Below are 16,632 nucleotides of genomic sequence, written 5' to 3' on the forward strand. Positions count from 1 at the left end.
CCCACTTGGTCATCCTGCCCGAGACCTCGGGTTTGGTGAGTATCTGCCGTAGGGGCTGGTCTGTCAGGACTACAACGCTGTGAGTTTGGAAGTAAGGGCGGAGCTTGCGAGCAGCATGTACCAAGGCAAGGACCAGCTTCTCGGCGGGCGAGTATCGAGTCTCTGGCCCCTGCAGAGCTCTGCTGACGTAATACACCGGCCTCTGGGCCCCCCTGTCCTCCCGCACCAAGACCGCACTAACGGCCTCGTTGCAGGTGGACAGATATAGGAATAGGGTTTCCCCTAGCTCTGGTGCGGTCAGAGTTGGCAGCTCGGCCAGATACGCTTTCAGGTCGGCGAACGCTTTCTGGCACTCCTCGGTCCAACGAAAATCCTTGGGCGCTTTTAAGACTCGAAAGAAGGGTAGTTCTCGAACCGCGGAACGCGAGAGGAACCTGCTCAGGGCTGCCATTCTCCCCGTGAGCCGCTGGACTTCCTTCACGTTCCTTGGGAGGGCCATCTCCACGATGGCCTGGAGCTTGTCCGGGTTGGCCCGGATTCCGTCTCGTGACACCAGGAAACCAAGGAACCTTCCCGACCTGACCCCAAAGGTGCACTTCTTTGGGTTTAGGCGCATCCGGCTTTGCAGCAGGATGTTCAAGATCTCCCTCAAGTCGGGTATGAGCCGCTGGTCAGTCCGGCTTTTGACGATCATGTCGTCCACATAGACCTCCATGTTCCTGCCGATCTGGCCTCGGAATAGCTTGTTGACCAGGCGCTGGTAAGTGGCCCCCGCATTCTTAAGTCCGAACGGCATGGTTCTGTAGCAGTAGGTCCCCTCTTCAGTGATGAAGGAGGTCTTATCCCGATTCTCCTCAGCCATCTCTATCTGGTGCTATCCCTTAAAAGCATCCAGAAAGTATAAAACATCAAAACCCACAGTAGAGTCTACTAACCTGTCGATTCTAGGCAGGGGAAAGCAATCCTTCGGGCAGGCTTTGTTAAGATCCGTGAAGTCTACGCACATCCTCCAGGTCTGGTCCTCCTTCTTGACTAGGACCGGATTGGCCAACCAGGTCGGGTAGTAGACCTCCAGGGTGATCTTGGACTCCAACAGCTTGCCGACCTCCGCCTTGATCACCTCGTTCCTCTCAGGGGCGAAACTCATTTTCTTCTGCTTCACCGGCTTGAAGTGAGGGTCGACGTCAAGGTGGTGGACTGCCAGGTCCGTTGGGATCCCCGGCATGTCATCCACCGACCAAGCGAAGACCTGGGAGTAATATCTTAGCAGAGCTTTCAGGTCTTCCTTCTCCTTGGCGGGCAACAAGGCTCCGATGCGGAGAACCTGGTTGGGCCAATCCCCCCTTAGGGGGAACTCCTCAATCTCATCCTGGGTGCCCAACTGTTGGGCCTCATCCCCCGGGATGTAAGACTTCAAACAGGTCGTCTGGGCGACCACCTTTTCCTGCCCCCGGAGTGTGGCCAGGTAGCAAGCCCTGGCTACCTCCTGGTCGCCGCGCACCTCGGCTATCCCTCCCGGGGTAGGGAACTTAACGCTGAGGTGGTAAGTGGAGGAAACAGCCCGGAGGGCGTTCAAAGCAGGCCTCCCCAGGAACACATTGTACGGGGACGGTTGCCTGACCACCACGAAGTTGACGGGAACAGTCCGGCATTTGGGAGCCTGTCCTACTGTGACCATCAGGGTGATCATCCCTTCCGAGCTGATGGGTAGTCCGGTAAATCCCACCAGAGGTGTCCGGACCGGGGTGAGCTGGTCATCCCTTAATCCGAGCTCCTTGAACACCCTGTAGAACATGATGTCGACCGCACTACCCTGGTCGACATACACCTTCTTCACCCGATAGTTGTTGGTGACAACGTCTATCACGATGGCCTCATGGTTCCCAGAAGCCAGGGGGACCGCATCCCTTGGCCCGAAGGTGATCTCCTCATCCATGCGCAAGCGCTTCAAGGAATCGTCCCCTTTGGGGGGTGGTCGCTTGTTCTTCCGAGCTGCATGGCTGTCCTCCCCTGTGGGACCTCCGGCAATGGTGTTTATCACTCCCGCCAGGTTTTGGGTGTCCTGGTCGGGAGAGTGGCCCCGAGGAGCGTCGCGCCGCTCTGGGCCGTCCCGACGCCGTCCCTCGTGCCTGTCTCCGTAGTGGCTGCGCCCGGGCTCCTGACCTGGTCGGCGCACGAACCGCCCTAAAAGGCCGCGCTGGATCAGGTCTTCTATCTCCTTACGCAGGGCCCAGCATCCCTCCGTGTCGTGTCCCACGTCGCGGTGAAAGGCGCAGTACCTGTCCTGGTTCCTTTTGTTTCGGGGCGTCCCCATTTTTGGCGGCCGATCTCCTAGTCCTTCCGCCTCCATAACGGCCAAGATCTGAGCTCTGCGCCATGTTAGAGGGGTGTAGGTCTTCTCTGGGAGTGGCGGCAGAGCAGGGGCCTTCTCCTTCGAGAGCCGGTCGAAGACGTTTTTCTTGGACGGGGCGTCCTTGTTCTCCGGGGGGTTTGTCCGACCTCTCCGATCCCCGAGCTCCCGATCTGACTCCTTCTTCAGACGACCTGCCTCCTCCGCATTAGCAGCCTCGTGCGCCCTGCGAAGGAGCTCTTCCAGGTGCACGGGAGGCTTCTTGGCCAGGTCGTAGAAAAACTCTTCTACCCTGAACCCGTTCGTGAAGGCAGCCATCACCACTTTTTCATCCCTGTCCCTGACCTGCAAACTCTCCGCATTGAAGCGGGTCATGAAATTCTTCAGTGACTCGTCGGGCCTTTGCCTGATGGACATCAGGTGGGTTGCGTTACTCGCGTAGACCTTCGAGGACACGAACTGGGCTGCAAACTGCCGAGCCAGCTCGGGAAAGCTCCGTATAGACCCCGGTTTCAACCCCTGGAACCAGAGCCTCGCCTTCCCCTTTAGGAACATGGGGAAGGTCTTGCAGCAGACCTCATCCGCGGCGGTTTGCAGGCGCATATGCGTCAAGAAGACCGAGAGGTGGTCCTCTGGATCCGTAGAGGTATCGTACATCTCGATGCTCGGAATCTTAAACCTCCGGGGTAGGGGGTAGTCCTCTATCTCCCGGGTAAAAGGCGAGGTTGCATAGTTGTCCTCGTATGGCCGGGGCCTCAAGATCTGCTCGAGCTCATCCCGAGCAGGGTCCAGATAAAGGGGGTCGCGGGGCCGGCTCTTGACAGACCGAGCCGGGGAACGCTCGAACCCATTCCGTGTGGGCTTCCTCGGAGAGGGGCCTCTGGGATGGCTCCTCGCGGACCTGTCGCGGGAATACCTCTCGCTGTCCCCGACCACCGAGGCTCGGGGGCGGGGAGGAGTCCGGGGGAGCTTCCTCCTAGGGGGTTGGTCTCGCGACTCATCCTCCGAAGGATCAGGGGGTAACTCCTTCTCCTTCCCCTTGGCCTTGGAGGTCTGCGCACCCCCAGCCCCCTCTCCCTCTTTCGCCTGCCGGATTATATCCTCCAGCATGGGGAGGTTCTCCGTCACAAACTGGAAGATCTGCTGCCTCCGCTCCCCTGAAAGGGCTGAGCCCCCGACGCCCTGGGACGCCCCAGCCTCTTTCTGCTGGAACCCCTCACCGCCCCCAGGGCCGGTGCTCTCTGCCGTGCGCTTGGATCGCGTCCTGGCCATCAACACAATCTTACTTACCTTACCTTCCCACAGACGGCGCCAACTGAAGAAGCACGGAACTTCCCCTAGGAGAGCTGACCTGATCAGCTCGGGTCGCTGATGGCAGAGCTGACTCCAAGCCTGCAAAACAGAAAGGATGAGCTAACTGAGGGGGCCCGAGGGTGGTCCCCGAGGGCACTCCGACGGTCAAGTTAGTTTTCCGGTGAGTAGAGTTCACGGGAAGTAGTAACAACCGGGAGTAATTTGCCTATAGTGAGCGTACCTTGTACAGTGGATGTGTGTTATCATTTATACCTGCAAGGGAGTCCGACCTCCGCACGACGCGGGATTTGCCCAGTATAGATAGTATCCCGCACTCAGGGGAATTACCCCCGACCTCTTCGGGATGGACCTTCGCCTCCCCTGGGAGCCCTAGTCGGTACGGCCCGGGGCCGCTCCCAGGGGTCTGAGGGTCAAGGCCCAGCTCGGCCATTCCTGGGCTGCCACGTGTCTGGGCCCAGAATGGGGCCTCTGCACTATTCATTGCTAAATTGTGGTCTGTTTAGTTATCATCTGATTCCCTTTTCTCATGGAAAACCGTGTTGCTCTGTTTCTACTTCCTCTCAATAATTGGAGCTATGATTTCACGTTCATTATGTCTAGAAACTCCTGAGATGAACTCAGTCTGAACTCATCCCCCCTGTTAAAAAAAAAAAAAAAAATCCTCCATAGTTATGGTACTGAACTCGTCATTAAGAATAAAGTTAATTTAGGGATATATCAATTTATATATTCTTTTCCAATTTTAGTTAGAAAAAAGAAGCACAATAATTGAACTTGTTTTCAGCACAATTTGCACCAAAAGTAGAACAATCCCAATGTGTTAATTTTAGCTCCTCAAAGATGCTGGCAAAGTTTTGCAGCTACCTTTATTTGATATTTGCTAATACTTAGCAATAGAAATACAGATGATTGTAATTGGAATCCCACAATATCCAGAAAATCACTAACAAGAATTGTAATTCCCAAGCATTTATAAATTTTCATCAATTCTTCTTGTTTAATTTTCTTCGAAGTTAAACGTTCTAAAGAATTGGAGACTCCCTACTAATAACATTCCAGATGGTATAAGAAAAATTTCACTTGACATTTCTGTTATTACATGTCCCCAAGCAACTTTAGTTTTGTTTCATCCTCCTCCAATTGACTATTTTTGAAAATTCCATGTTTCAAGGGAGAAGTCCTATTCTCATTAATCTGTGCATTTTCCAATTTTCTCTAAAAAGAAAGCAAGCATGATTCCAGGAATTTTGCAAATCATTTAAGATATGGATTAAATTCAAGCCAAAAACAGAACAAAACTTGCAAGATGCCATCTCCAGCAAAGACTAGCTAGAGGACAAATGCAGAAATGTCTGCTCCAAACCTCGACTGTTCTAAAGGTGACAAGGTATCACCTACTCAATTTTCATGGTCTAATAGCGATAAATCTGACTTTTATTGCTTCATAATCTGCACCAAAGATAAAAAAGGAAGCAAGAGAATTGATCCCTGCCCTCAGTTTTCTTTCTTCACCAATTCATGGTATGATACATGTAAACAGTAGCAACAACTTGAGATTAATGGTGAGTACCTTGATTTTGATTACTATATTATCATTGCAATCAACAAATACTCAGTGAAAACTGCGACGATTATAGAAATAAGCTTCTTGCTTCTCGTTAATTTCTAACTCATCAGCTAAGTAATTTTTTTTTAACTATTGAAAAAGAAATGGTATAGTTAACACGTCGACAAGTTAGTTCTTCAGTTTCACCTTTAAACAAAGACTGCATTGTGCAGGTTTTTAAAAGTTGCCTTGCTCTCACCTCATTTCTCTTTCTTCCTTTTTTTCTTTTGTACTTCTAATTTTATTTCGTACAGAAAGTACGCTTTTTATGTGGTACCGTTTTGCATTCATAAACATTTTTAGTGTGAAAACATTTCCTCCGCTTCATACTTGGTAGAAAATCAACAATATATACAAACGTAAATATAAATAAATAAATACACCACACACACACACACACACACACATTTTTTTATTTATTTCTGTATGTTTGTGTGTGCGTACATTTTTAGGCTGATCTAATGAAGGATGAAAGCAGCAAAGAAGCAAAGAAGGGATGGAGAGACATCAAGATACAAATTGAAGATAGGAAGCTGCTAGATCACATACAAGCTGGAAAAGCCAGGAGCTTAGAGACAGCCACGATAATAGAGGACATACAAAAAATGACCTCGTGGTTTCGAATGTGCTCTTTTGATAGGTTGAATGTGGATATTGATAGCCTATGCTATACTTTGAGCAAAATTGCTCTTTTAAACTTTCGTGACATGGAGTGGAATTACTCCACCCCTGAGTGCTAAATGCACTGATGTAAAAATTGCTCCAACATTGTACAGTTTGGTTATGATATAAAATTTCTAACGTTTTGGAAAAAAAAAATTAATGAAGGATGAAAATTTGAAGATTGTCTTAGATGATGTCATTGTTTTTTGAGAATTTAAAGTCAAAGGATTATGAATATAATGAATTCAAATATTAGAAAAAAGATCTTGTTATCTCAATGTATTTTACTAAAGATTTTGGGTAAGATTAAAAAATTTTCAAAATTTAAAGTATTTTTGAGTAATGCAAAATCAAGAAAGATAAATAGACATAACAAAGTTACAAAAACATATGTTAAAAGTTCAAAAAACATGCTCTGTTTGGATAGGTTTTTCCTAGATCATTTTCAAAAATCATTTGGCACACAAATTTAGATCCAATAAATATTAAGTTGACTTTTGTTAGAAAGTTATAATTTAAGTCATAAAATAGAAGCGTGTTTGGATTAGGCAGAATAAGAAAAAGTTTCATTCACGAATCAACGGCTCGTTTGAAACCTGAGTTTTTTGGAAGTTTGTCTAAAACTTTACTTTAAATCACTGTAGAAATTGTAGAATTTTTTTTAAAAATTTACTGTAGGAAAAAAATTATTTTTTTAATAACTTAATTTTTTTTTTCTGTAGCAAAAAATTATGCTCCATATTGCTGTAGCAAAATTATTATGACTTTTTCAACTAACTTGCGTCTAAATAGGTAAACATGGAGATTTTCTCATATTTCACAGTAATATGAAATCTCGAAACCTGTATGCAAATAATTTGGAGAAGTTGTGAAAATATTACATTCATACAAGTGAAAAGGAATCCGGTAAACAAGTACATGACCAGAAGACTTCAATTGTTACATAACCAAATATTCATCCCAAATATTAAAAAAGAGTCATATTATACAAAAAATTAGTTCGGGCTACGTAGGAATCAAGTAATCAGCGTGAAAATTAAACGTGACAACCATATACTACTCATTTCGGTGAAGGTACATGTGATCAGCCATTACATTTCATAATTCCTTCCAATCATGAAGTGCTTCTGAAGTGACGTGGAATGTGGCATTTGAGCTCCCTCGTTACCTCCGCCATTCATATTAGTTTCATCCATCAAGTAGACGTCATATGATTGCATCTCCCTAATGAAATTGTGCAGTACACAGCACGCCACTATAATGTTCCTCAATAGGATAGTTTTTCACAGGACCTTCCAACATTTTGAATCTCATTTTCTATACCCCAAACGTCCTCTCTATTACATTCCAAACCGAAGAATGGCGACGATTAAATAATCCTTTCTGTGCAGTCTGTGATCTCTCTTCTGGACCATTCTTGAAAGGGGCTATGGGACCTAACATGTGTCTGTACGCTGCATCAACTGCGTGATATTCTTCAATCGGTGGTACGGAAAATATTACATTCGAATTGGAAATAGCATCCAATAAGACATGACTATCATGGGCACTACCTTCCCAACCACCTCTGACATATACGAATCTCATATCGTGGTCACACGCGGCTAAAATATTTTATAAAATCGTGCCCTTTCTGTTACGAAAGGCATCCTGTTCCTCTCTTGGCACGCTTGCCGAGACATGGGTTCCATTAATAGTTCCAATGCAGTACTACATATTGAATCTTTAAACATAAATTTAATTTATCAGTTTTAGGATGTGGGGTACGTATCTTAAACCAGGGATAAAATCGTCTATTATTCCGTATCCGAGGATGAGTAGCATCTGTGTTTCTATGTCAGAGTGCAATAGGTGCTAATTAGACTAAGGGCTGGCATAGCCAGCGCACGTGTCGATGAATTGTCTCAGTGGAATGCTAGAATTGCTCACCTAACACTCTTTGTGTCAAATCATGGCTCACACCATATAAAGCAATTGCTACTCTTTTCTCTAAAGTCACAGGGGCCCTCACTAATGTATCCACCTTCTCGCAATATGTGGCATAGTTGAATAAACGTAGGCACATTCATGTGCATGTTCTCGAGCATCCTAATGCACTTTCCCCCCAACAACTCGTCAACCCAACCCTAACCTGACATAGCACTTGTATGGACTAACTGCCTTGTCCTTGGTACCTGATGTGTTTGAAAGTGCCACGATAGTATTAGTACAACAGTTGCGGCTTGTCTTGCATCATTTGGGTCATCTAAATTCACTCCAAAATTTGGTAGAGACCTAGTCATTTATGCTCGGTTTGGACAACACATCTGCATCTTGAAATAAAATGACAGATAAGCATCAAATGAACTAGAAGCTAGGCATCAAATGAACCCTAGCCATTTTTATTTCAAGGTGCAGGTGTGTTGCCCAAACCGAGCATAAATGGCTAGAGCTCCGCCAAATTTTGGTTAGCTTCTGGTTCATTTGATACTTATTCGTCATTTTATTTCAAGGTGCAGGTGTGTTGCCCAAACCCAGCATAAATGGCTAGTGTTCTGCCAAATTTTGGAGTGAATTTAGATGACCCAGATGATGCAAGACAAGCCGCAACTGCTGTGCTAATACTATCGTGGCACTTTCAAACACATCAGGTACCAAGGACAAAGCAGCTAGTCTATACAAGTGCTATGTCATGTCAGGGTTGGATTGACGAACTGCTGGGGGAAAAGTGCATTATGATGCTTGAGAACATGCGCATGAATGTGCACACGTTTGTTCAACTATGCCACATATTACGCGAAAGTGGATACATTACTGAGGGCCCCTGTGATAAAGTGACTTTAGAGGAAGGAGTAGCAATTGCTTTATATGGCGTGGGCGATGATTTGACACAAAGAGTGTTAGGTGAGCGATTCCAGCATTCCACTGAGATAATTTATCGACACGTACGCCGGCTGTGCTATCCCTTAGTCCAATTAGCACTTATTGCACTCCAACATAGAAACACATATGCTACTCATCATTGGATACGGAATAATAGACAATTTTATCCCTGATTTAAGGTACGTGCCCCGCATCCTAAAACTGATAAATTAAATTTATGTTTAATTTACCAAAAATTCAATATGTAGGACTGCATTGGAACTATTGATGGAACCCATGTCTCAACAAGCGTGCCAAGAGAGGAACATGATGCCTTTCGTAACAGAAAGGGCACGATTTTACAAAATATTTTAGCTACATGTGACCACGATATGAAATTCGTATATGTCAGAGGTGGTTGGGAAGGTAGTGCCCATGATAGTCATGTCTTATTGGATGCTATTTCCAATTCGAATGTAATATTTCCCGTACCACCGGTTGAAGAATATCACGCAGTTGATGCAGCATACAGACACATGTTAGGTCTCATAGCCCCTTTCAAGAGTGGTCCTGAAGGGAGATCACAGACTGCACAGAAAAGATTATTTAATCGTCGCCATTCTTCGGTTTGGAATGTAATAGAGAGGACGTTTGGGGTATAGAAAATGAGATTCAAAATGTTGGAAGGTCCTGTGAAAAACTATCCTATTGAGACACAGAGGAACATTGTAATGACGTGCTGTGTACTACACAATTTCATTAGGAAGATGCAGCAATATGACATCTACTTGATGGATGAAGCTAATATGGATGGCGGAGGTAATGAGAGAGCTCAAATATCACATTCCACGTCACTCTAGAAGTACTCCATGATTGAAAGGAATTAAGAAATGCAATGATTGATCACATATACCTTCACCGAAATGAGTAGTATATGGTTGCCACGTGTAATTTTCACGTTGATTACTTGATTTTCACGTAGCTTGAACTAGTTTTTTATATAATATGACTCTTTTTTAATATTTGAGATAAATATTTGGTCATGTAGCAATTGAAGCCTTCTGATCATGTACTTGTTTATCGGATTCCTTTCCACTTGTATGAATGTAATATTTTCACAATTTCTCCAAATTATTTTGCTATAACAAATTATTTGCATACAGGTTTTGAGATTCCATATTACTGTGAAATATAAGAAATTCTCCATGTTTACCTATTTAGATGCAAGCTAGTTGAAAAAGTCATAATAATTTTGCTACAGTAATATGGAGCACAATTTTTGGTTACAGAAAAAGAAATTTTGAAAAAAAATTTTTTAATTTTTTTTGCTACAGTAAAATTTTTAAAAAATTGCTACATTAAAGTTTTTAAAATACTTATACAATAAGTTTTTCTACAACTTCTACAGTGATCTACAGTAAAATTTTAGACAAACTTCCAAAAAACTCAAGTTCCAAACGGGGCCTTTATTTATTAATTTCGCAATTACATTAAAGCCAAATAATTCCAAACATAGAAATCAAAGCAGCAGTTGTCAGAGAATAGAAGACGTGACAAATCTTTGTTTCCAATTATTGTCGTTGCTTAGTTCTGTAGATTGTAAACATGTCATCCGCCATTGTTTTACGTATTGTGAACTGTTAACCTTGGACAACTGGTAGATCTGTGTGTAGCGGCTATATCTCCAGATATGGCAAAATTACACCAATGATAACCAACTCCCCTTCTTTAGGGTGTGCAAAGTATCATCTAGATGCTCATCCCATATGAAATCATGAATTGCATAACATGTAATAACGGCATTAATTTGGTATCATCATGTAGTTGATCACGACATCTCTTACTATGGTGAACCTTCTCTTCAGAATATTGAAGAATTGCTCAATTACATTATGCATAGTTGAGAATCTGTAATTAAAAAGTTCTTTTATAAGAGCAAAAACCCCCATCATCGTTCACTAATATTTACTTGATATCCCATAAAAGGTGATCAAAATCCAAGTAGATTGTGATAGCGAAATCAATTAAGTAGTACTGTCCTACAATATTATAAAAAAAAAACTTAATGAATAGTATAGGTGTCTTGAAGACATGACCCACAAGAATGCAGCCATATACTTGGAAGGCATGAGAAAGTGATTAGGACCCACCCAAAACCCACGCACATCCTTCCAATTGTGCACACACACACACGAATCGCATGTCGTAATTGTACAACCTAATACATTTTAGAATTGCACCTCATGCTTATTGTTATATGCCACCTGTTCGCTCTCAAGGATTGAAACAAGTATATGCATCCCATCAAGCATTCTACAAAAACATAATAGATGCTATCAAAATATGCATGTGATATTTGGTATGATACAGAAATTCAAAAGAAAAAAGAAAAATGCAAGTTTGTCAATTCGAACTATGTTATTTTGGACAAACATTTTGATTTACAATAGCTTACCTGGAACCATGAATAAAATCTCAGAGTATTTCAAAATTTTTGGATGAATTTCGTCATGGTGCCTTAGTTTGATAATGAGTTATGCGAATCTGCATAACTTCTCTAAGTACCTCAGAAATGTTCCCAGGAATGGTTTATGTGAAATGATTGAACCTACCCGTTAATAGTCCACATACAATGGTTATGACCAAGCATAACCAAGGTCATTGCCAAAGTCTCCTCTATCATCACCTATTTATAATAACTTTGTAATACAAATTCATATTGCGTTGACAAAGAGCATAACATCATAAACGAATACATGTTAACCCTGCAAGCCTCTATAATTCATGTATTGTGTTAGGATATCAACTCAACCACTTAGTGTCAATCACTTAATGTCTAGGTCCTACAGGATTTACATGCATTTGAATTGGCAATTTTTTGTGTCTGCAAGAGACAGGCCAAACATGCCATTGGGGGTAGGACATTTTAAATCTGAGGTTAGTAAAACTCTTATTTGCCCACTAATAGGAAATCTGATGGACCAGTTCGCTAGTTATGGTACTGAACTCGTCATTAAGAATAAAGTTAATTTAGGGATATATCAATTTATATATTCTTTTCCAATTTTAGTTAGAAAAAAGAAGCACAATAATTGAACTTGTTTTCAGCACAATTTGCACCAAAAGTAGAACAATCCCAATGTGTTAATTTTAGCTCCTCAAAGATGCTGGCAAAGTTTTGCAGCTACCTTTATTTGATATTTGCTAATACTTAGCAATAGAAATACAGATGATTGTAATTGGAATCCCACAATATCCAGAAAATCACTAACAAGAATTGTAATTCCCAAGCATTTATAAATTTTCATCAATTCTTCTTGTTTAATTTTCTTCGAAGTTAAACGTTCTAAAGAATTGGAGACTCCCTACTAATAACATTCCAGATGGTATAAGAAAAATTTCACTTGACATTTCTGTTATTACATGTCCCCAAGCAACTTTAGTTTTGTTTCATCCTCCTCCAATTGACTATTTTTGAAAATTCCATGTTTCAAGGGAGAAGTCCTATTCTCATTAATCTGTGCATTTTCCAATTTTCTCTAAAAAGAAAGCAAGCATGATTCCAGGAATTTTGCAAATCATTTAAGATATGGATTAAATTCAAGCCAAAAACAGAACAAAACTTGCAAGATGCCATCTCCAGCAAAGACTAGCTAGAGGACAAATGCAGAAATGTCTGCTCCAAACCTCGACTGTTCTAAAGGTGACAAGGTATCAACTACTCAATTTTCATGGTCTAATAGCGATAAATCTGACTTTTATTACTTCATAATCTGCGCCAAAGATAAGAAAGGAAGCAAGAGAATTGATCCTTGCCCTCAGTTTTCTTTCTTCACCAATTCATGGTATGATACATGTAAACAGTAGCAACAACTTGAGATTAATGGTGAGTACCTTGATTTTGATTACTATATTATCATTGCAATCAACAAATACTCAGTGAAAACTGCGACGATTATAGAAATAAGCTTCTTGCTTCTCGTTAATTTCTAACTCATCAGCTAAGTAATTTTTTTTTAACTATTGAAAAAGAAATGGTATAGTTAACACGTCGACAAGTTAGTTCTTCAATTTCACCTTTAAACAAAGACTGCATTGTGCAGGTTTTTAAAAGTTGCCTTGCTCTCACCTCATTTCTCTTTCTTCCTTTTTTTCTTTTGTACTTCTAATTTTATTTCGTACAGAAAGTACGCTTTTTATGTGGTACCGTTTTGCATTCATAAACATTTTTAGTGTGAAAACATTTCCTCCGCTTCATACTTGGTAGAAAATCAACAATATATACAAACGTAAATATAAATAAATAAATACACCACACACACACACACACACACACATTTTTTTATTTATTTCTGTATGTTTGTGTGTGCGTACATTTTTAGGCTGATCTAATGAAGGATGAAAGCAGCAAAGAAGCAAAGAAGGGATGGAGAGACATCAAGATACAAATTGAAGATAGGAAGCTGCTAGATCACATACAAGCTGGAAAAGCCAGGAGCTTAGAGACAGCCACGATAATAGAGGACATACAAAAAATGACCTCGTGGTTTCGAATGTGCTCTTTTGATAGGCTGAATGTGGATATTGATAGCCTATGCTATACTTTGAGCAAAATTGCTCTTTTAAACTTTCGTGACATGGAGTGGAATTACTCCACCCCTGAGTGCTAAATGCACTGATGTAAAAATAGGAGCCCTTGCTCCAACATTGTACAGTTTGGTTATGATATAAAATTTCTAACGTTTCGGAAAAAAAAAATATTAATGAAGGATGAAAATTTGAAAATTGTCTTAGATGATGTCATTGTTTTTTGAGAATTTAAAGTCAAAGGATTATGAATATAAAGAATTCAAATATTAGAAAAAAGATCTTGTTATCTCAATGTATTTTACTGAAGATTTTGGGTAAGATTAAAAAATTTTCAAAATTTAAAGTTTTTTTGAGTAATGCAAAATCAAGAAAGATAAATAGACATAACAAAGTTACAAAAACATATGTTAAAAGTTCAAAAAACATGGGGTCCGTTTGGATCCCTTGTTTTTGGAGGTGTTTTTGAAAAACTGTTTTTCACATTCCAAATGCTACAGTAAATGTGTATTTCCAAAACAACTCCAAAAACACCATATCCAAACATTATATCAAAAACAACTCCATATGTATATTTCAATTTGTATATTTCAATTATGTATATTATATATATATTATATTAATATAAATTGAAATATACAAATTGAAAATTATATATATTATATGTTATATAAATATTTATATACATTAATATTATACATAATATTGTATATTATACATAATATAATATAATATACATAATATGTAATATTGTGTACATAAATGGGTAAATATTTATACATAATATATTATGTACATTATATTATAATATATACATTATTAATGTATAATATTATTATGTACATTATTGTGTATAATAATGTATAATAATGTTATGTATAATATATAATATACATTATATGTAATAATGTAATAATGAATATTACGTATAAATATATTATATTATGTATATTACATTATATATATACAATATTATGTATATTATAAAATTAAAAATATATATTATATATTATATAAATATTTATATAATGAAATATACAATAAATATTACAAATTGAAATATTATATAAACACCACATTTATAATATTATAATATTTATAATTAATATTAATGTATATTATATATATTAAATATTTATATATTCATTTATACATATTATAAATATTTTATTTAATTTAAAAAATATAAATATTTATATATTTATTTATTTATACATATTATAAATATTATAAATATTTAAATATTTATATATTTATTTATATATTTATATATTTATATATTTATTTATACATATTATAAATATTTATATATTTATATGAATATTATATATTATATAAATTATGTATAATATAATATATATTAAATATTAAATATATTATACATTTATATAAATGTACATTTATACACAATATATATTAATGTATATTGATAATATACATTTATATTATGTATTATATATAATATAATACATTTATACATTTATATTAATATACATAATATTAATTTTACATTTATACATAATATTAATACATTTGTACATTTATATTAAATATATTAATACATTTATATATAATATTAATATATATTAATAAAATTATAATTTATACATTTACATAATATTCATTTATAATTTATACATTTATAATAATATACACTTATACATTTATAAATATATTTATATTATGTATTATATATAATATAATATAAATGTGTATTTCCAAAACAACTCCAAAAACACCATATCCAAACATTATATCAAAAACAACTCCATATGTATATTTCAATTTGTATATTTCAATTATGTATATTATATATATATTATATTAATATAAATTGAAATATACAAATTAAAAATTATATATATTATATATTATATAAATATTTATATACATTAATATTATACATAATATTGTATATTATACATAATATAATATAATATACATAATATGTAATATTGTGTACATAAATGGGTAAATATTTACACATAATATATTATGTACATTATATTATAATATATACATTATTAATGTATAATATTATTATGTACATTATTGTGTATAATAATGTATAATAATGTTATGTATAATATATAATATACATTATATGTAATAATGTAATAATGAATATTACGTATAAATATATTATATTATGTATATTACATTATATATATACAATATTATGTATATTATAAAATTAAAAATATATATTATATATTATATAAATATTTATATAATGAAATATACAATAAATATTACAAATTGAAATATTATATAAACACCACATTTATAATATTATAATATTTATAATTAATATTAATGTATATAATATATATTAAATATTTATATATTCATTTATACATATTATAAATATTTTATTTAATTTAAAAAATATAAATATTTATTTATTTATTTATTTATACATATTATAAATATTATAAATATTTAAATATTTATATATTTATTTATATATTTATATATTTATTTATACATATTATAAATATTTATATATTTATATGAATATTATATATTATATAAATTATGTATAATATAATATATATTAAATATTAAATATATTATACATTTATATAAATGTACATTTATACACAATATATATTAATGTATATTGATAATATACATTTATATTATGTATTATATATAATATAATACATTTATACATTTATATTAATATACATAATATTAATTTTACATTTATATATAATATTAATACATTTGTACATTTATATTAAATATATTAATACATTTATATATAATATTAATATATATTAATAAAATTATAATTTATACATTTACATAATATTCATTTATAATTTATACATTTATAATAATATACACTTATACATTTATAAATATATTTATATTATGTATTATATATAATATAATACATTTATTTATTTTTATATAAATACATAAATATATTTATTTGTAAATATTTATAAATGTATTATAAATACATAAATGTATATTTATATAAAAATATAAAATTTATAATTTATAAGTTATACATTTATATAATATGCATTTATAATTTATACATTTACAATAATATACACTTATACATTTATACATATATTGATATTATGTATTATATATAATATAATAAATTTATAATACATTTATATATTTTTATATAAATATATAAATATATTTATTTATAAATATTTATAAATGTATTATAAATGCATAAATGTATATTTATATAAAAATTTAAAAATTAAAAATTATAGTTTATACATTTATATAATATAATTTA

At 36.3% G+C, this 16,632-nt stretch overlaps 2 protein-coding genes across 2 annotated transcripts in view; both read right to left on the reverse strand.

The window, feature by feature from the left end:
- Nucleotides 1-874: 874 nt before the first annotated feature.
- On the reverse strand, nucleotides 875-3,622 carry LOC140008820 (uncharacterized). Its single transcript, XM_072053711.1, has one exon. The coding sequence runs from the start codon at nucleotides 3,620-3,622 to the stop codon at nucleotides 875-877; it is 2,748 nt and encodes a 915-aa protein (XP_071909812.1).
- Nucleotides 3,623-4,183: 561 nt separating this feature from the next.
- Nucleotides 4,184-16,632, reverse strand: part of LOC113691506 (pentatricopeptide repeat-containing protein At5g57250, mitochondrial-like) — a 37,826-nt gene continuing 25,377 nt past the window's right edge. Inside the window, exon 5 of the mRNA XM_072053943.1 lies at nucleotides 4,184-4,301. The gene's annotated coding sequence lies outside the window, so the exon portion shown is untranslated. The remainder of the gene's footprint in view (nucleotides 4,302-16,632) is intronic.

The sequence above is a fragment of the Coffea arabica genome, chromosome 6c, assembly GCF_036785885.1.
Source record: "Coffea arabica cultivar ET-39 chromosome 6c, Coffea Arabica ET-39 HiFi, whole genome shotgun sequence".
Lineage (NCBI taxonomy): Eukaryota > Viridiplantae > Streptophyta > Magnoliopsida > Gentianales > Rubiaceae > Coffea > Coffea arabica.

Bases quoted from the DNA above. Each gene is read 5' to 3' on its own strand.
- LOC140008820 (XM_072053711.1), bottom strand. From the start codon at position 3,622: ATGGCCAGGACGCGATCCAAGCGCACGGCAGAGAGCACCGGCCCTGGG.